The sequence below is a fragment of the Rhinolophus sinicus genome, chromosome 4 (genome assembly GCF_057876585.1).
Source record: "Rhinolophus sinicus isolate RSI-liver-muscle chromosome 4, RSI-T2T, whole genome shotgun sequence".
Taxonomy (NCBI): domain Eukaryota; kingdom Metazoa; phylum Chordata; class Mammalia; order Chiroptera; family Rhinolophidae; genus Rhinolophus; species Rhinolophus sinicus.
The window spans coordinates 1529914-1551674 of NC_142504.1; the positions used below are offsets into that span (position 1 = coordinate 1529914).

General features: G+C 44.0%; 1 protein-coding gene across 1 annotated transcript; it reads right to left on the reverse strand.

Annotated features, from left to right (window-relative positions):
• Positions 1-1596: 1596 nt before the first annotated feature.
• On the reverse strand, positions 1597-20705 carry SUN3 (Sad1 and UNC84 domain containing 3). Its single transcript, XM_019731558.3, has 9 exons — positions 20651-20705; positions 18538-18641; positions 15596-15636; positions 13952-14123; positions 12856-12940; positions 8617-8732; positions 6801-6968; positions 2916-3008; positions 1597-1950 (listed from the first exon to the last, which is right to left on the reverse strand). Exons 1-9 carry the CDS (start codon positions 20679-20681, stop codon positions 1831-1833), a joined length of 930 nt encoding a protein of 309 aa, XP_019587117.3. The 5' UTR covers positions 20682-20705; the 3' UTR covers positions 1597-1830.
• Positions 20706-21761: the final 1056 nt, after the last annotated feature.

The window sequence follows — 21761 nt, forward strand, 5'->3', positions numbered from 1 at the left end:
GTCTGTCCTGCCGTGTCAATCCCGTGCTTGTTCGCCTTCCCCAGCCCTGGGGGGACCGTTTGCAGCCCTGTTGTCAGCAGTTAATGCGGAACAAGTTGCTCACTGCAAAGACACGGGCATAGCTCAGAGCTTCAAGTTGGATTTGTCTTTTTTTTTCTTTTACATGAGAAAACTAAAACGAGGGACAGCCTACCGTGTGGCGTGAGTGAATGAATGTCTTTTGAGAAACGTGCTAGATGAAGGGATGGGTCTTGCTTCAGCGGCTCTTCAGAGACTTTGTTGGCCATGTAGAGGTTTTTAAATTTTATGTCAGTGTGAGTCTCATGTAGAAAAGGTCTCCCTCTACCCAGTGCCATACAAGACTCAGCCCAAGTTTTCTTGGTTTAGTTTTATGGTTTCATTACCTACCTATAAATAATCATGATTTTGGAAATTCATCATATTGCAAAGTGAGAAATAATGGGTGCAATTTTCTTTTCTTAATGACAGAGTAATTGTCCCAAACCATTACTTTTTCCCGTCTGCTTTTAAGATGCCACCGTTATCATATTCTAAATTCCCACACAGATATAAATCTATTTCTGATATATCAGACACTGAATTGTTTTGTCTGTTCCATTGGTTTATCAATGTTCTAGCACCACATAATTTTAATTATTGTTTTAATCAACATCATACAGCTCTTTGTCTTTTTTTTTTTCTTCCAGAGGTTTCCTGGCTTCCTACTAAGTTTATATTTCCAAATGAACTTTAGAATCAATTTGGCTTAAAACACAACACTTCTGGTTACTTATATAAATGAAGGCAGAACAGTAGGCGTGAACCCCCATGGACCAGCACACACCTTCAATGATCATTGCGTGGCCAGTCTTCTCTGTGGATCCTCCCACACATTTCCTCATTTTATTATTTTGAAACATATCCCACATATGTCATTTCATCTGTAAATATTTAAATATATAAATCTAAACAAGAATAATTCTTTTTTTGTAATAACATCGAAATACTATTATCACACAGGCACTGAAATATCCTTAATTTCCCGTAATTGTCTCAGAAATACGTTTTTTCTGGGTTTTGAGATTAAATTGAATTTATAGATTAGTGAACACTGACCTCTTGATAGCGGAGTTTTTGTATCACAGGAAAGGTGTGTCTTTCCATCATTGACGTCTTCTCATGATCCACTGCTGTTTGGAGTGTTTTCAAACAGGTAGTTTAATTGTTTCGTTTATCTGATTCTTTTTCATCTTTGTTGTGGCTTTTGTAAATTATATCCTCTAACTGGTTGTTTGTATTTATACATAATGTTGATTTACATGTGGTAATTTTCTTTCCACTAACTTACTGCAGTTTTTCCTGTGTGTGGTGTATTTTCTAATTGACTTCATTGCATTTGAAGGAATTCATCAGATCATCTGCAAATAGTCATGGTCAGACATCCTCACTCCTTTTAACCTCTGATTTCTTTCACTTATCTAAGCAGATTGGCCTGTGTGTCCAGACACGTGTTAAACAACAGTGGTAACGGGCCATCCGTGCCTGGGGTGGATGAACAAATTAAGGAAGGCAGAGGCGCCCCTCTGAGAAAGACTGTTGAGTAATACCGCCTTCGAGACAGATTTACTTGTCAGGGCTCCAGCGACATTCATCCCCAAAGCAAAGCTACCAGAAGGAGACTGAGTCACTTTTACACTTTTACTAGTAAAATCCATCCACTTTGAGGTTTCCCTCCCACTGCCGAGTCCACCCCTCTGAGTGTAGTGAAGCTAAGGGGCAGGGACACTTGGCTGTCCTACCCCCCTGGCCGTCACCTTCTGCACCAACTCTCTAGGTGTGGTCTCCCGGGGTGCCGTGCACCCTGAATCTGTATAAACAAGTGTACTTCGGGTGTCCCCAGTTGCTGAGGATTTTAAGTTTCACACATAATAAGGGTTCAGAAACTTCATGCTGAAAATAAAGAAAAAATAAAATTAATGCCTTATCAAGAAATCCATCTCAAAGAATCCCGAGGAATGCTGACGTAATGGGAAATTCAAACTCTTTCCTTCCTCCCTTCCTAACACAGGGTATTCAAACATCACTGTAGTGGCCGAGAAAATGAGCCACCGTAAGTAAAGAGCTCCTAAGAAGACACGTTCCGGGGAAGGAAGAGAATATGGCAGCCTGGACACCAGGTGCTCTCCTTCCTCTGAGATGCCCCCACCGTGCTCCTCCATGGCCAGCCCACGAGGGAGGGAGGGACACGGCTATAGAGTCACGTAGGAAACTCCTCCGGCACATTCAGTTCTAACACATACGTTGTTTTCAGCCTAGATTTTCTCACCATTGGCCAAGTAGTGTCATACAACACTTGCTTTTACATGATATGAGACGCCTTCTGTATTTCTTCATTACTTCCTGTGGCTAATGAGAAACACTGAAGATATATTTCATGCACCTTGACTTTTGGGGGCCTTGTGTGCTAACAGTTTGTGCTTTTTCCCCTTTGAGTTAAGGAGAGAAGTTTTGCCTGTATCGTCTGGTATTAAATATTTGTTTTCTCTTGCCCTGAGTTCCTCTCTGCCTCTAACCATCTCCTACTGCACCATCGCCCTCATAAGAAAGTTGAGATAGTGACTGTCTAACCTAACAGTGCAAGGGAACCAGACTGATAAGAGAAGGACTGAGAAGGTGAAGACAGTTTTTAAAAAGTGATAGCGAACGAGGAGGAATGAGGCTTAGAACACACTTTGGTGTTTGCCTGTCTTGCATTAAAATGCACATCAGCACTGGGAGCTCAGAACTGAAGCTCAGAAGAGCCTCGTTTCTCTCATGCTCCTGTCGCGGTTAATCTCACACGTCACTTCCACACGCAGCCCCAACACACCCCTCCCAGCAGCGGAGCCCGCATCCCTATCCAGGGCCCTCATTACCTGGAGCTCAAAGGTCTGAACCGTGGTTCCTGTTTTGTTGTATAAAAACTGACCTAGGAAAACCTCTTCTCCTCCACTTTGCTTCAGGATGCCCTGTGAAAAAAGTAACAGACACACAGGTCGTAAGGAATGGGTGCTCGGTTAAAATAATTCTCCAGACATCTTTGGGGTCCCCCGGGGGCGCAGTGCTGGCCTAGGTGCCCCAAAGGTGTTGAACTCGGGAGTTCGCAAGGCAAGAGGCAGGCTGAGCACAGGGCTCACTAGACAGGTAGGAAGAAGGTAGATGGATAGATGCATAGATGCATCCCTGAGATGCAGGTGAAGGGCGGTCGGTGGGTGGGTGGGTGGATGAAGATAGATAGATAGATAGATAGATAGATAGATAGATAGATAGATAGAACAAATCTCTGGCCTAATAACTGTATTGGCAGTCAGAATACTTTGAATAAAATAAAACAAAAGTCCCTATGTTGACCCAGTGTTTTCCAAAATAAGATAAACTTAATCCATTTCCAGACTGATCATACAAATAACTCTATCCAAAAAGTGTTTGCTGACTGAAAGAAAATACTGATATTTGTATGCAGTTTCATTTATTTATTTATTTATTTATTTATTTATTTATTTATTTTACCTTCCTTCCCTACCTTTCAAAATCGAAGGTTTTTGAGAGGAAAATACACTGGTGGGAATTAATTTCTTTCGTGACTATCTAAAGTTGATCTTTAGGTTCCTTAAATCATAGTAACACAACAAAATAAAGAGTTCATTAATTAAATTGTTTTATAATGAACATATTAATATTCAAACTATTTGTAACATAGTTTTATTAAAAGAATTGAATATATCGTGATTAAACAACACACCCATGATTACAGATACAGAAAACCCAAGCCTCACGTGGTTCCTTTAGTAGGGTACGGAGGAGTGCTTATTTTAGTTACACCTTCTGTATTACCCTGTTTTAACTTTACTTGGTTCATAAATTTGCTAATATAAGAAAAACAATGAGAAGTAGTTTTGATTACTGAAGGATTCACCCATAATTCCTCGGTAATGAGCAACTGTGTGCACCTGTCTGAGGTGGGGTCTGACCTGCTCCAATTCAGCCCAACTCAACTGTGGGCTCAGCAGGCAACTATCGTGGGTGGCAGCAGCCTTGCAGCAGAGGGTGGTGGTCATCTTTCTGTTCTGCAGCCCAGAGGCATGGCCTTCAGAGGCATTTGATGAAACAGGCAAGCCGAGCACCACGTTTACCTCTGAGCCCTCCCTCAGGCAGGACAGCAGGGGGCTGAAGGCAAGCATAAACCTACAAGGAAGACATGGGAGCAGACACCAGACACAAAGCCTGGACGTGGCCAAAGGGCGAGTGGTGTGGTGCCCTGGAGAAAACACAGACTCCCCTGGCTGTGGGAACACGCTGACACGATGTACACTGCAAGTCCCAGAAGCTCCAGAGGCGGGCCATGGGGCTGCAGGGGCCCCAGCGGACAGGGAGCTGAAGCAGTTAGGCCCCAGCCCCTGACCGGTAATCACCCCGGCCTGGCCCAGCACAAACTACCTTCATCCTCCCAGTTCTGGGACCGCTGGGCTCAGGAGACCTGCACATGTCAGAGGTGAGGGCATACCCTGTGTGCTGAATGGCGGGCCATGCTCCTCTTCTCTCAGCAGCCCCCAGCATGTGGTCGCCAAGCTGAAACCTGGGCACAGCTTGTAGAATTCCTCCCAGGGTCAACCTGCCCAATCCCACACTCTGGAGTCTCCAGAAAAAATGGCCCAACTAGACCACTGCCTGTGAAGACCCCGGTCCACCCACCCCACCAAGTGTGCAAAGCTTTCACTGGCTCTTTACTGTTTAGCTCTTAAACATGACACAAGCATCACCAAACATGTGAGAAAAGCACATAATGAGAAGGACAGAGACCCTGTCAACGGGGGAGGGAGCAGAAAAACAGGAAACAAAACTATAATATCTCTGGAGACTTCAGGGAAAACATTGCATCCACAGAAGAAGAAATTTAGACTTTAAAAGACTATTGGGCCAGCCTGGTGGCTCAGGTGGTTGGAGCTCCGTGCTCCTAACTCCAAAGGCTGCCGGTTTGATTCCCACATGGGCCAGTGGGCTCTCAACCACAAGGTTGCTGGTTCGATTCCTTGCTCCCCCTGCAACTAACAACGGCAACTAGACCTGGAGCTGAACGGAGCCCTCCACAACTAAGATTGAAAGGACAACAACTTGACTTGGGAAAAGGCCTGGAAGTACACACTGTTCCCCAATAAAGTCCTGTTCCCCTTCCCCAATAAAATCTTTTTTTTTTTTTTTAAGAAAAGACTATAGGAAAACATCTTAGAAAGAAAAATCATGACAGCAGAAATGAAAAATCCAACATAGAAGTTAAAAGAAATTCATAATATCTTTCAGAAGATAGAACAGAAAAGGAAAATAAGAGAAAATATTTTTAAAATAACAGATTAAATAATCAGTAATCAGTTGAACCCTTGGGGTGTGGAAATGAAACCCCTGAGAGCAGCCGTACATAACTGGCAACAAGTCAGATTGGAGCAAACAGGCAGACAATCCAGAGGCTGTCCCAAAAGAAACATGAAAAAAGAAGTTTATAAGTTATCTGACATAAGTGGGAGGATTTTTACACGTCTGAAGAAGACATTAGGAGGAGGCAATTATCCTCAGGATCATCTAAAAATGTACACGAAGCAAATACCATTGGAGTACACTGTAGGGCTCAGCTGAGGGCAGAATATTCCCCACAGTCACAGTGAACACACGAAATATCGATTGAAACCAACAGTAAGATATACCATCTAGCCATGCCCCAAACACGAAACCCATTTTCCATGTGATCTAGCCTTCTATTCCTGGGTGTAGACCCAGAGAAATGAAAATTAATGTCCACACAGAAACTTGTGCACAAATGTTCACAGCAGCGTTGTTCACAATGGCCAAAAAAGTGGAAAAAACTCAAAGATCCATCAACTGATGTACGAATAAATAAAATGTGGTCCATCCATACAATGGAATATTAGTCAGCAATTTTCAAAGAGAACATACTTATGTTCTAACATAGATGAACCTTGAAAACATTATGCTAAGTGAAGAAGCCCTTCACAAAAGACCATTTGTGATTCCATTTATATGAAGTGTCCAGAAGAGGCCCATCTAGAGAGGCAAAGTAGTTAGTGGCTGCCTGAGGCTGGGGGAGTGAGATAGAGGGTGGGCAGCGGCAGCTAAGAGGTCCAGGGTTTCATTTGGGAGGGATAAAAATATCCAAAACCTGATTGTGGGGATGAATACACAGCTCTGCGAATATACTAAGAGCCACTGAAGTATCCAGGTTAAATGGATGAATTGCATGGTGTCTGAATTATAGCTCAATAAAAAAGTAAAACACAACACATTGGTAGGATGAGAGAGCCACGGAAGAGAACTAATCTTCGTTTTCCACCAGAGAATGTCAGCAGACAATAACCAAAACTGAAAAGTTAAGAATTAGGAAAAGCAAACATGCAGGGAAGAACCCAAATAAATAGCCAAAACGTTTGCAAGTGGAAGCTTCCGGGAGGAAAAATTGGGGGGTGGGAGTAGTAGGACAAGGAAAAACCGTGTTTCATTCTAAACGTGTGGACATGTTTAGAGTTTTTAATTGTACGTGTCTCACTTTGATTAAAAAAAGTAAAGTAGTAGAAATCATCAGGTTAAACCCTGTCACTTTGTAGATGACAAAGCAGAGTCCAAGGGATAAGTGACCTCCTCACTGTGGTAGAGATAGTTAGTTGCACAGTTCAGATGAGACCCCAGCTCCTAATCCCTAGCCACCCACTTCGTATCGTAACCCACTCTGAGCAAAGACTGATACAGCTTCTCACATAGACAGAAAAGTCCTTGGGTGCGCTGGAGATGTTTCCTGAGGGCGACACCTTCTCTGAGATGTGCTCCATGGTAACTGCAGTTGGTATGATCTTCCTGGCCAGCTTGATTAGGGCATGCCCCTGGGAACCTGGAAAGGCCCAGCACTTCCCAGGGTGAACATCCGGCTACAAAGAAAACACAAGCGTTAATCTCTTATCTGGTTGTATTAAATCCACCCCTACGGACGACAGAGCTCCCTTCTGCGTATCAAACAGGAAAACTTCCAGACACCCAGAAGGGTGATTGTTCTTCCAGTGCCCATTATGCTTATATTTATTTGAGCCCTTTATTATACGAGTATCTTTCATTGCTCTGACTGGACTATGAGCTGCTAGATGACAGCTGGTTGGTATGGGTGGTGATAGCATGCTGGTGGTACTGATGGTGGAGAAGTTAGTGATGGTGGTGGTCATTGTAGTGATGGTGATGGAGGTGAGGATGGTGGTGGTAATGTTGGTGCTGGTGGCACAAGTGGTGCTAATGGTGGTGGTGGTGGTGGTACTGATGGTGGAGAAGTTAGTGATGGTGGTGGTCATTGTAGTGATGGTGATGGAGGTGAGGATGGTGGTGGTAATGTTGGTGCTGGTGGCGCAGGTGGTGCTAATGGTGGTGGTGGTGGTGGTGATGGTAATGGTGATGGTGTGCAGGTGATAATGGTAGTGGCGTAGGTGGTGGTGGTGGAGTGGTGGTGGAGGCGATGTTAATGGTGGTAATAGTGGTGATGGTGGTGATGGTGTGGAGGTGGTGGTTAGCATGGCAGTGGTGATAGTGATGGTGATGCTGATGCTGGTGGTAAGGAAGAAAAATAGTGTGGGGACAGAGCCCCAGAAAGTAGTTTACAGGCTCTCGGCCTCACGTGGAGGGGTGCTGGCTCTGGTGGTGAATGGCCGTTGGCTGTGGCTGATTGGCCGTCAGCTGTAGCCAGTTAGCTAATTAGCCGCTAATATAACTGCTGCGGCTACAGAGGAGAGTGGAGGAGAGTGAAAGAGAGTCGTCGGTGGGTTGCAGACAAAACGGACAGCAGGTCGCACGTCCAGTGAACCCAGCCTCCAGTGAGACCGTAGTGGTATGACTCCCCTACCTATGGCTCCGTGGGTGTTCCTTTTTGGCCTCACCATATCCTGCGTTATGTGGGGAGCGGGACCAGAGACCCTGCAGGCCTCCCCGCACGACAAATGGTATACCATTTTCTAGATCTAGACTGTACTCTGGAGTGCGATCCATAGGTTTCCCCGGAAGGTATTGCTAAATTAGAAACTAACTTCAGGTGTGTTGATTACGGTTAAGAAGAGCTCTACTGTCTGTTGATGTCTACTGTCTCCTGGGTTGAAGTGAAATGTTAGTGGAAATCTTATTTGGAAGTTTCTCCTGTTATACTTGGACTTTACAAGAATGTGCTGGCCTGAGTAGCACGTAGCTCAGGACAGGCACGTAGGGGGCGTGCACCTTCCGTAGATGCGTGTGCACTGACTGAATTGGCCAATGGAAAAGGTAGGCCGCAGAATCCACTTAGAGATGCAGAAGCGAATATCCTACTTGAGAAGTAAATAATCTAGTTCACTGGTTTTAAAATAAAAAAATAATAATTACTCATAGTTTACAGACTGTAAAGTAAGAAATAATTCATGTAGTTTGATGACCATAAGAATACAAAGAGACTTTCAGAATCTGTAAGTTCAGAGTTGCCTCCATTTTAGACATTAATATTTTCATGATAAATAATAGGAAGAAAATAGTAAAATATAAACAGGTTACTCTCAATGTAACTTTTACCTGAAGGATAATATCTGGAGGCATTTCATAATTTAAGAACCCAATCCCATGCCAGTGTAGTTTGGCTTTATCATTTTTATAACTTTCCGAGGTCCCAGCTTCAATGATGGAGGCTCCTAAAATTATAAAATAGTTTTTAAAATAAAAAATTAGACACAACTCAAAACATCTCATTTAGATTTTAATTATGTTGGAAAACTATTACTGGACGAATTATGAATAAGGTAAAATTCATACTCAGGAACTGGTAGGAAAAGTCTGACTTCCTGTTTCATTACCACCAAAATATCGTCACTCTGAGAAAGTTTGCTCTGTGTAGTTTCACAACATTTCTGAAACTTGTTTTATGATAAAATATTTAATTCTGAAGCAATTGATTTGGAGATGGAAATATCACATGGATTGTGTTTATTACCCAAAGAGACATATAAACCACATATTTTAACAGCTCGTAGAGTAGACAAGTCTTTATGTCAGCCCAGTTCACTCAAAAATAAAAAAGCATAAAAACCAAAAAGGACATAGATGTACTAACACATTATATTCATGATAGCAATTCTGGAGATAGATTAAGCTTTAATTTTAGTCAAAGATATATAAAATATACTCATCAAATATTATCCCATCAGGTTACTTCATTGTAGAAGCAAAATGTATTTTTATAAAAGACGTAAAGAAAATGCAAATCATTTCCTCAGATTTCATCTAGATATCACAATATTTAAGATGCATGTGCCTGACTGAGTGTCTGATTACCAGTGCTTTTTCTAAGATGGCACAGTGTGAAACTGAATTTGTACCTAGGGTTGCCAGATTTAGCAAGTAAAAATCCAAGACTCCCAGTTAAATTTGAATTTCAGATAAACAGTAACTTTTTGGAACTATAGTAGTATGTCCCATGTAATATTTGGAATACATTTATGCTAACAAATTATTTGCTGTTTGCCTGAAATTCAAATGTAGCTGGGCCTCCTTTATTCTCTCTGGCCGCCTGTGTGTGCCTGGCTTTGAGAGCTGATACTCTGCTCAGTCAACATTCCTACTCCACTGACTGGCCACACAGTAAGGGCTTTCACAGGCTAGGGTGACGGCTGATGCCCCACCCCCTTAATCTGTTCAAGAACACATTTAAATTGTGGTATGTGGGGTTTTTTAAATTCATATTTCTTCACTTTTTTCATTCATTTCCTTTTAATCAGCTTTATTAAGATATAATTCACATGCTACACAATTCACCCATTTGAAGTGTACCATCCAGTGGTTTTTCAGTCTGGAGTTGTGCATCATGAGAACAATTAATATTAGAACATATTCAATCAGCCCCCCAAATCCCATAGTACTTAGTAGTTCCCCCACTTCCTCCCAGCCTTAGGCGGTCACTACTCTACTTTCTGTAGCTAAGGATGTGCCTATTCTGTATTCTGGATCCCTCCCCCCCCCCCCCCCCCCACACACACACACACGCTGTCCCTCTGTGTCAGTGTGGAGCCTCTGCAGTATGGCTCTGTCATGTGGCACAGGGAGCACCCCTGAGATCCCTGGGTGTCGCAGTGAGTGCCCATAGTCCATTCCTTTGCACGGCTGAGGAGCATTCCGCTGGACGGGCACAAAGTTCCTCAGTCGCGACTAGTTCCTCAGTCGTCTGTTGACAGACATTTTGGCTATTTCCGGTTTGGGTGACGATGAATCAAGTTCCTATGCACGTCCTCGTACAGGTTTTGTTGTGAACGTTAAGTTTAAATTTCTCTTAGGTAAATACCTAGAGGTGGGAGTGCTGGGTCTTGTGTTATATTTCACTTAATAAGAAATTGTCACACTGGCTTTCAAAATGGCTGTATCGTGTTCCGTTCTCATCAGGAGCATAAGAGTTCCAGGTGCTTCTCATTGTTGCCTGCACTTCCTGTGGTCAGGTTTCGTTTGTTTGCTGTTCTGATAGGTGGTTATTGGTGTTCTAATAGGGATCATTGTGGTTTTAATTTACATTTCACTAATGAGTAATCATGTTGAGCATTTTTATCTGGTTTGTTGATATTCATATAGCTTCTCTGATAAACTTACTTTCAAATCTTTTGCTGCTTTTTACTTAGTTGGCTGTTTTCTTATTGTTAAATTTTTAGAGTGTTTATAAATTATGGATAAAAGTCCTTTGTCAAATATGTGGTTTGCAAATATTCTCTGCTGGCCTGTTCTTGTCTTTTTATTAACTACCTTTTGCAGAGCAGACGTTTGTAATTTTGATAAAGTCCGAATTATCCATTCTTTTCCTTTTATGGATTATGTCTTTAGTATCTTATCTAAGAAATTTTTAACAAACTCAAAATCACAAAGGTTTTCTCTTAAACTTTCCATTTCGGTCTATCACCGTTTTGACTTCATTTCTGTAAGGTGGGAGTTAGCAGTCAGGGCTCATGTTTGCATAGGGATGCCTAACTCCACCATCACCACTGGCTTTCTTTCCTGTGTCAAAAATCACTTCACTGCAGACGGGTGGGACTACGTTTGGACATTCTGTTCTGTTGCATTGGTGCCTCTTGATTCCTATAGTTCACAATAAGCCTTTGTGGGGGCAGAGCCCCAGAAAGCAGTTTCCAGGCTCTCGGCCTCACATGGAAAGGTGCTGGCTCAGGTAGTAAATGGCCAACTGTGATTGCATGGCCATCAGCTGTGGCTAGTTGGCCGTCAGCTGTAACCAGTGAGCCATTGGCCACTAATATAACTGCTGTGGCTACGCTAGAGGAAGAGAAGAGAGAAAGAATGGGGGCTAGCAAGAGGATGGCGGCTGGGCTGGCGAGTGTGGATGGCGGTTTGCGGACAGTGTGGATCCGGCCTCCAGTGGGAGTATAGTGCCGCCAGAGAGAATATAGTGGTGTGACTCCCCTACCTATGGCTCCGTGGGTGTTCCTTTTTGGCCTCACCATATCCTGCGTTATATGGGGAGCGGGAGCAGAGACCCCGCAGGCCTCGCCGCACGACAAATGGTGCAGCGAGCAGGGTCCCCCGCACGACAAATGGTGCAGCGAGCAGGGTCCCCCGCACGACCAATGGTGCAGCGAGCAGGGTCCCCCGCACGACAAATGGCGCAGCGAGCAGGGTCCCCCGCACGACAAATGGCGCAGCGAGCAGGGTCCCCCGCACGACAAATGGCGCAGCGAGCAGGGTCCCCCGCACGACAAATGGTGCAGCGAGCAGGGTCCCCCGCACGACAAATGGCGCAGCGAGCAGGGTCCCCGCATGACAAATGGCGCAGCGAGCAGGGTCCCCTGCACGACAGCCTTCCAACCAGGTAGCGTGAATCCTCCAACTTTGAAGAGTCCTTCTTTTCAAACCCGTTTGGGCCCTTCTAGTTCCTCTACGTTCCATGTACATTTCAGAAACCGCCTGTAGCTTTCTAGTGGCGGTCCTGCTGATTGTGATTGGGGTCACCTGCAATCAATAGCCTAGTGGGTAGAATTGCCATCTCAACAACCCTCCCACTTCTAATCCGTGAGCCTGTTGTATCTGTCCACTGATTTCTGAATTTTATCTCTTTCATTAGAACATTTTTAGGTTTAAGCACACAGATCCTATGCATATCTTATTAGATTCATGCCTGAGTGTTTTTTTACTGCTGTTATGAATATTACTGTTTTTAAATTTTCTTTTCCCAATATTTTATTAGTAGTATCTAAAAATCATATATATACAATCGAATTTATTAACCTCGCTAATTAGTTCTAGTAGCTTTTTTTGGTGATTTTCTATATAAGTCATCATATTGTCTGTGAAAAGATTTTTATTTCTTCCTTTCCAATTTTCTCCCCCCACCCCCATTCTTCTCTTAGTGGTTGGGACTTCTGTTACAATATTGGATAGGAATGTGGGAGCTGACATACCTGTTTCAGATCCCAGGGGCTTTGTCGCCCAGAATATAATTTGTCTTTATGAAAGTTCCCTAAACACATACGAAGACCCCTGGGTGTGGGGTGCCGCCTTTCCCCAGGCCCCTGGGTGTGGGGTGCCGCCTTTCCCCAGGCCCCTTTCTATGCCATGAGATTGCAATGTCACTCCCTCTGAGATTTGCACCCAGCTCAGAGCAATCCGCTGCAATCAGCTCTAGTCTCTTCTTCATTGTGTAGATTTGTTCACTTCACTCCTTAAATGACCAGCTAGATCAACATGTTTTCCTCATAAAGAAATGCGAGATCAGAGACGCTGTTGAAGTATGAGCTTCTTACACTGGCCTTTCACTCCTTCACTCACCTGCTGACTTAAGGGCGTAGTCAGCCATCTGGATTTGGTCTTCTCTCAGCTTTTTAAGTACATAATTTACCAAGTTTGCCATTTCCTGTACAAAGTGAAAAATAGTTTTCCATTAGCAATCCCTGTCCACTGCTGGAGTTTTGACATTTCACACTATTGTCCCCTAATCTGCAAAATAGTAACGGTGACCATTCAGTCACACGCAAAGCCCGCCACTGCGCACAAATTTCTAGTGTCACCCTCACAGCTCGGTGTGACTGGCGCGTCTCAGGCAGCTGAGGGAGCTAGGCTGTGTCCCCTAACTCCTCCAAGGTTACAGAGCAAGGTCAGACCCACGGCCCCTTCCGAAGCCCTAATGACCACATGTCGGCTCTCAGGGAGACAGACAGTGGAGGCTGCGTGTGTGACGTGCTGAGTCCCCTCTTTCATTCGTTTCTCTGCTTGCTCAGACACTCGCACATTCTGTAGATATTTGGGGAGAAAGGCAGTTGACGTGAAGTACAGATTGCTTGTCTTAGAAATCATTCATTCATTTGAAGTAATGTTGGATTCTGAAGGACGTGTGATTGTAGAGAAGCGAGCATCCTGCAGGAGCAGGCAGTTCTAAGTGACAGCACCCCCCAGTGACAGAACAGTGTCCCAGGCAGTAGGTGGCCTGGGTTAGGTTTCTGGGCCTTGGGCAGAAGAAGAAGAGAAGCAAAACCAAGTTCATTGCTTTCCATTGTAATGTTGCCTAATCTGGAGCAAATTAGGTCAAATACACTAGTTTTAGGTCTGTGGATAAAAATAGTTTGCTATTTAAAGTATTTGTGTATGGACATTCAGAGGCTGCGATTTCTGAATGACCTTTTGTTTGTTTGTTTATTGGAAAATGAAACAGAATTAGGTCTTTATTTTGGTGGGAAGTGCGATTTCAATGCAAAGTCTTCTCTGTGACAAAGCCATGGTGACAAAGTGGCTCCAGGGGCTTTGGAGAAAGGACGCAAAGTCAGGGAGGACTGGAGAGGAGGACACAGCCACGCCCTGTCAGAGGCCTGCTGGGAGGTGGCACCAGCAGGAGACCCTCGCCACGCCCCGTCCCCCAGCCCCACTGCACCTCGTCAGTGGTCTCCGTGGCGTTCTGGGCCTCGCTGGAGTCTCCATCCGCGTTCCGGCTGTCATTGTGCAGGCCGTCCTGTGTCTCTCTAAGTAATGCCTTCAGAACGTTGATTTGTTCAATTAAAAATAGAATTTCACGAAAGTTGTTTTCCAAAGCCTGGCTTTCTTTCCTGTAAATGGAGACCCGCCACGTGAGAGGGGGAAAGGTGCACGTCCGGCATCGCTGGTGCTGGCTCCCTCAGCAAAGTGAAGAGGTGCTTTGTGTTGTAGAGAAAGCCTCACATGAGGGGCAGCTGGGGCGGGGGCGTGTGCCCTGAACACTGCATTCAGCACACGTGAGAAGGAGACACCAGGGGACGCTTTCCTGAGGGTGTTCTGGGGCTTGGGGTATGCTCAGGGCAGGCAAGTGGGGCTCAACCAACCCTCCTCCCTCCCTCCAGGAGCTCTGCCGCCCTGCCTGAGGCTGGGTGACGTCACCGAGCAGTGCCAAGTCCCCACTCTCCCCTTCCCTACAGGGACAGCTCACATGGAGTGTGGGAGGGACGAGCAGCAGTTTTCAGCCTGTGCCCCCAAGGTTTGTGCCCTGGCCTCAGGCCAGGGTGGTGGAGGCCCCTGGGGGCACATTTACTTTCTAAGAATGGGTTCTGCTACTTTTATAGTTTGAAAATTACTGGTAGACAGAATAAGAAAATATCCAGCCAATAGGTATCTCTTTATGTTGAAAAAAATATGATGAATGGATAAAGAAGATGTGGTACATATACACAATGGAATACTATTCTGCCATAAGAAAAGATGAAATAGTGCCATTTGTGACAGCATGGATGGATCTTGAGAGTATTATGCTAAGCGAAATAAGTCAGACAGAAAAAGTAGAGAACCATATGATTTCACTCATTTGTGGGATATAAAACTGAAGACAACAAAGGAGCAAGACAAAGAAACAAAAACTCATAGACACAGACAACAGCTTAGTGGTTACCAGAGGGTAAGGGGGGTGGGGGGTGGGAGATGGGGGTAAACGGGGTCAAGTATATGGTGATGGAAGGAGAACTGACTCTGGGTGGTGAACACACAATGTGATTTATAGATGATGTAATACAGAATTGTGTACCTGAAATCAATGTAATTTTACTAACAATTGTCACCCCAATAAACTTTACTTAAAAAAAACAAACAAGCAAAAAATGTAAGCACTGCTTATCTAGCACTTTTTTTCCAATTTGTAGAACATCACGTGTCTACAATTTAGAACACACAAAACTTTTGAAGAGGTAAACACAGTTTAGTGTGTTTGTAAGTTTTTGTTCTGTGCAAATATAGTAACAAAACAGAGATCATGTCTACAGTCTTAATGTCTCCCTGCACTTCCCAAATCGTTGAATCTGTTTTAGAATTCTTTTAATGGCTACGTAATTCTCCATTAAGGCATATGCTCTAAGGTGTTCAACCATTGGCCCATTTATCGTGTCTCGGTTGTTTTCCATAGTTTTAATCATAAATACTGAAAGCACTTCCCATTGTATGTTTCCTTAAAGAATTGTCATAGAAGTAGAAATGGTTTTAGTCTTACAATTTTACAAAACATTTCAGCTTTTGGAACCACACCACAAAGCCCCACGTATCAGAAAATCTCACTCACTTTAAAAGTTCCAGTTGCTCTTTTGGCATCCAAAGTCGGGCCTGAAAATAAAAAAGACAAATCAAATAGGTTTTTTTCCCCTTATTCACAAAGGGGAAAGAACTCACACGTCCACTCTTGAGGGACGTGCGTGATGGGCGGGGCACACGGGGTCCTCCAGGACGCCTGCATCTTTTCAGCCTTCCCGCAAACACTTGTATTTGGAGGTGACGAGGTCACACCCATGTCTGTTTAGTGACGGAGGAGTGGCCTGTACTGGAGCTCTAAGATGTGTGTAACAAGCCCTGATTCTCAAGAGGGAAAGTGCTGAGTGCCTTCGGAGGACACGCAAAGGAGGCGGAAGGGGCAAGATGTGTGAAATGGTGGCGGGGAGGGGTAAGCAGGGAAGGGGCGCACATCCAGGCATCCAAGGGCCATGCTGAGGGGGCCACTGCTCACCCTGTCAACAGAGAGGGGGCTTCCCCTTGCCACATGAGGGACTGGATTCCATTAGCAGTAACCTCAGAAGAATTGCAGGCATTTACCTGAACAGGACCACCTCATGTTTCCACGGGTGGTGCAGGTCCAGGCTGAGAGCCGCCAGGGGCAGAGCTGCTGTTAAGGACATACAACCTGGGCCCCGGTGGAGGTGGCAGTGAGCAGGCCCCCTCAGCGACGGGACAGCTGTCCACTCCCGCTGTCTGGCCCCAGCTACTCCCTCGGTGCCCCGAGCTCCATGTGCCCTGTGGGTTCCAGACTCTCCCACAAATGGCTGCAAACCTAGCAGCTCAGAACAACAGAAATCTGTGGTCCTGGCACCGGAAGTCCAGTCAGGGTGTCGGGAGGACCACACAACCCTCTGAAGGCTCCCTGGGAGACTCTGTTCCTGCCTCCTCCTGCATCTAGGGACCCCTGGCCCTCGGAGCTTCTGGCTGCATCACTCCAGGCTCTGCTACTTCGTCACATGGCCTTCTCCTCTGGTGTCTCTACAAGGACACTGGTCACTGTATTGACGGCCCATCTGGGAAATCAGGATGATTTTATCTCAAGATCTCGAATTGCATCTTCGGAGCCTTTATCCAAATAAAAGTCAGGTTCTGGGGGTTAGGCTGTGGAATTCGTCTTTTGGGGGTCACTTTTCAGCCCACCACAGTGACCATCAGTGTGTAATCTGGGAAATAATGCTCCATCCTCTGCTGGTAAATGTTTGGTTTCAAGACTGACTTGCTCTCAGTGTGCTGCTCCAGAGCACATCTGCGAGAGGCCGTGGCAGTGGAGGGGATGGAACAGTGTGGAACAGAGAGCGCTGTGAGCCTGAGGTTTCTCCTGCCAAGCAGTGACATTTCTCATGCGCGCTCCTCAGTGGTTTTCTTTGGGCAGGGGCATGGATTGGGAGTTTATTTTTGGTAGGAGTGAGTCTTCTAGTTTTTCAGTTTCTGTTTATGTAAGGTTCCCAGTTTCTGTTTGTGTAAGTTTCCCATCACTAGGGGCAGTATTTTCAATTTGCTGCTTTTTCTGTTCTGGCCTTAAAAGAACATACACAGAACAGTCCTTCATTTGTTTGCTTCTAAGTGAATTTGAGAGTTCTTGAAAAGTAAAATTTTCCAGATTTAAAAGCATTTTTTATTTTGCCTTATTTCCAGAGGAGCTCAGGTGGCTTCCATTATCGGAACAAATATGATATTTGTTTTATTCAGGTCATGTCGACTGAGACCCAAAGTTTTATGCCTTAGAACATGGCTCCCGGAATCTGAGCTGGGACAAACTTGATGCAAGTTGTTCACAAACACCTTTACTTTTTCTTCCTTTACAAAAACTCCCACCAGATACCTCACTTTAAACTGTATAGCTTCTCGGTGAATCCTAGGAGGTACAGTGGTTGCAGACTGTGCCCGAGTAAGCATGCTGCTCTGTGCAGGCTACAGACAGAAACCAGTTAAATGCTGGTGCAAGTCCTTTGCAGCCATGGCTTTAAGCTGCTCATCGTGACAGTGACTATATGGCTGCTGAGGCTGTACCTCGCGTGACAGTAACACTGTGTCTTCAGCATAAGCAGCAGACAGCTCAGACTGGCAGACCCAGTGTCAGCAAAGTCTGGGCTGGAATTTCAGCTCCAGAACGTACAGCTGAGCTGCCTCAGGCACACACACTCATTTCCTTAATTGTTCTGACCCAGCTTCCCAATCAATAAATGGATTCAGTAATACTCTTATTAAGGATCGTTTTAAGGGTGAAGTGACATGCATTCAGCGAGCCTACAGTCACTTCTAGTCCATAGTTATTGTCCTCCCCTTCTTGGCGGTGGAGCAGATGGGGACACACATCCAGCTTTTGGAAAGCAGTATTAAGTCACTAAGTTTCCCTATGGAAAGGTGACCTAAAATTGTGACTATTCTTTGTTTATCCTTCGTTTAGGAATTTATCCTCAGTAAAAAATCAAGGATGGGTGAAAAGATTTAGCAACAAGGAAGTTTATGTTTGTAATATTGAAAAATTGCAAGTGATTCGATTGTTTGGAAGTATTTATTGAATATATCATTCACAGGATTGTTAGTCAGCCAAAAAATGCTGTTGTAAAATAATATGTAAAGATGGGGAGCGTGTTTAAAATCTGTTGTTAGTTTAATAAAAAGCAGCCACAAAGCCGTTTCTAAAGCGTGTGTCTCAGGATCTGTCTAGAGGTGACACAAAACAAGTCACAGTCAGTTGTAGGTGGTTTCTAACAGAGCCCTCTTCCGAGTAAAAATCAGAGTAACTTGTCGATAATGAAATGACCAGAGTGAAACCATATCCTCATGGAAAATACTGGCATTAGATGAAGTCACTTAATAGAATTCTGGTCCCTACGTTATTTCTATTAGCTATGCACTTGCAAAACAAAGATAACATTGCAAGTTGGACTTACCTTGTAGTGTATTAAATTTTAAATGAATGGCAGACAAAATGATTTACTAAAACATTACCTGGTAATGATAAAGCCTTGAACTATATTCTGTAATTGCAGCATAAAATCGTCTGGATTTCTGAGGAAACTCTTTTTTCGTAAACCACATGTGATTTCTAAATCCTGTTAAAGAAAAGACCAACTCTGATTAAAGAGTTTATCTGAAAACATCTATGAGATATTCTAGATGAACTAATAGGAATTTCTCTAAGCGTGGAGAGTGTATATATTCTTAAAAAGAATATTAGACCCTTGGGTGACAATATGGATAATGGTAGCAAAGGGAGCTCTGAAAAAATCTGTCCTCTATTGAAACAACCATAAGCTGGCAGAGATTAACAGGATCAACTTTTTAAAAATTCTGAAATCTCCAACATTTGCAGCAACCAGAAGACTGAAGAAAAGAGCAGATTTTTTTTGGCAAGAGAGCAGTCTGGCACTTTGGCTCACCTGCCTAGCACCTCCCATTCCCCAGCGTGGTAGGGACGCTAGTCACATTCCTGACACAGCTCGCTGGCACCACTGGGCTGACACAGGCCTTGTTCTAAAATGCTGTGGCTGTGAGTTTTGACCTGCCTGCTGTTCCCCTGATTAGCTGGTGCAGAGGCTGACCTTTGTTTTATTCCATTTCCTTGGGCTAGAATTGTTTTCTGGGAGACTGCCATGTCTGCTGAAAGATTTAAAGTCATAAACTGGCCATGCCCACCTGAGCAAGGGACAGTGAGTGAGGCAAGTGGCAGACAGACCCAAAAGCATGGGAGGGAGAAGGCAGGGGAGACAGTCTCTTGTGGGGATAAGGGCTTGGGAAGGAAAAAGGAACGCAGTGAGCATGCTCAGAAAAGATCCTAGAGAGACTCTGGGGGTACAGCTTGGACGGGTCTGTGGGCTCCAGGCAGGCAGGAGGTGAAGGCTAAGGCGGAGTTGTGGGTGGCTCAGCTTAGCCTTGAAAGAGTGCCCAGCTTAGAGCCAAGCAGTCAAGACTGGGAGAGTAGTTTATCTATCTATCTATCTATCTATCTATCTATCTATCTATCTATCTATCTATCTCCCTATCTTCCTTCCTTCTCCTTGACTCCAATAAATCTCTGTCAGGTCATTTGTTGACCACTGAGATATCAGAACAGTGACCATCACTAAAATAACTGCAGCCCTCAAAAAGCAGTAACAGCAATCCCTGGGAAAAGGGAAAAATATGATTTCCAGTTACCACATTATAATATTGAAATGCCCATTTTCCGATACAAAATTGCAAGGCATAGGAAAAAAAATGGGGGAAAAAAACACACAAAAAAAAAATCCAGGAAAGTACTGCCCATTAAAGGGGGAGAAAAATGACTGAAACCATCCCTGAGGAAACCCAAACACTGGACTTACTAGACAAAAACTCTAAATGAAAAACTTTAAATACGCTCAAAAAGTAAAGGAAGCCATGGGTAAAGAACTAAAGAAAACCTAAGAAATGATGTGTGAATGAAATTAGAATATCAATGGAGAAATTATAAAAGGAACCAAATACAAATTCTGAAGCTGAAAAGTACAAAAGAAAGTACAATCAAAAGTACAACTGAAATAAATACATACATACATACATACATAAAAATGCTTCAGAGGGGTTTGACAGTAGATTTGAGCAGGCAGAAGAAAGAATCAATGAACTCAAAGATAGGATAATTCAAATTATTGAATCTGAACAGGAAAAGCATACAGAAAAAAGGAAAAAAGAGCCTAAGTGACCTGCAGGACACCATCTAACATATTAGTGTACACATTATGGGAGTCTCAGAAGAAGAGAGAGAAAAAAGCAGAAAGAATATTTGAAGAAATAATGACTAAAAACTTCCCAATATGATGAAAAGCATAAATCTACACATCCAAGAAGCTCAACAAACTCTAACAAGGATAAAGTTAGAGAGACTTAGACCAAGACACACTATAATCAATCAGTCAAAAACCAAAGACGGAGAATCTTGAAAGCAGCAAGAGAAGTACTGCTTGTCCTGCACGAGGAGTCTTCAATGAGACCATCATCATATTTGTCATCAGAAACCATGAAAGCCAGAAGGTAGTTGAACATCTAACATGCTGAAAGGAGAAGAACCCTGCTGTAAGGGTCATTGCTTAGTAAGACTCACCTATAAGAAGAAAAATCACTGTAAACACCATGCTTATGATGATTTTCCATGATCGAGTCAACCTACAAAGAATAGAAACAAAAGGAATTCAACAGTACATTACCATGAATCTTGAATTTGAACTTTAACCGCTACAATCAAGCCAACAAATGTGCTTATTCTAGGTTGAATTTGTGAATTAATTCCTAATCCATTATCTTTGGCAATGATACAAAATAGTTTTCAGGATGGCATATATATATATTTTCATCCATACATAGATACCCCTCACTTTCACCCACATTACTGTTACGCATTTTTATATGTGTATGGATGGTGCCTTTTCATATATGCACAAATACTTATGAAGTGGACAACAAAGGAGGTTATCCTTGAGGTCTGGATGTAGAATAAACTAAAAACCAAAGTTGGAGTCCGATTTTGTGGAAATTAGGTATTAAGCTAAAGAACTATGATGATGAACAACTATCTGCTAAAATTCTCTAATGTAATCATATGCTCCTTGTCCACTTTTTATTGCCAAATAGCACACACGTATGTAGGAAAGGGCACAAACCATAATTGCACAGCTCAGTGCGCCTTCAAAGATGAACTCCCCACGGAATCTCAGGAGGACAGGACAAGCACACCTGCAGCCCTCTCCGCCCCCTTCAGACCCTGTACTCCCACCCCTGAAGGTCACCTCCCTCCCGAGCCCTGTCCCCATTGACTCGGCCAGCCTGGTCTTGAACTCCTCTAAACAGAACGGGGTGTGTGGCTGTTTTGCTCAGCATGTCTGAGAATCACCATGCTCTCTGGCTGTGGTGTAGTTGCTTCCTTCGCACTACCGTATCCATCCTGGTGTGATGGGTGTCAGGGGCTATGATAAACACGCCATTGTAAATATTCTCATACTCAGCGGTACTGTGACACTCCCATATGTATCTCTGATGAGCACACGAGGTGTGCTCCCAAGACAGGAACTGCTGAGTCACGGCTGTGCGTGTATTTTGCCTCAGCTGATCCTGCCACACAGCTTTACAGAGTGGTTGCAACTAGGTTTTTACACCCAGCGCTTTAAAGGAAAAAGAAAAGCAAACGGCTAAGAGAGGCTGATCAGAAACTAAGACAG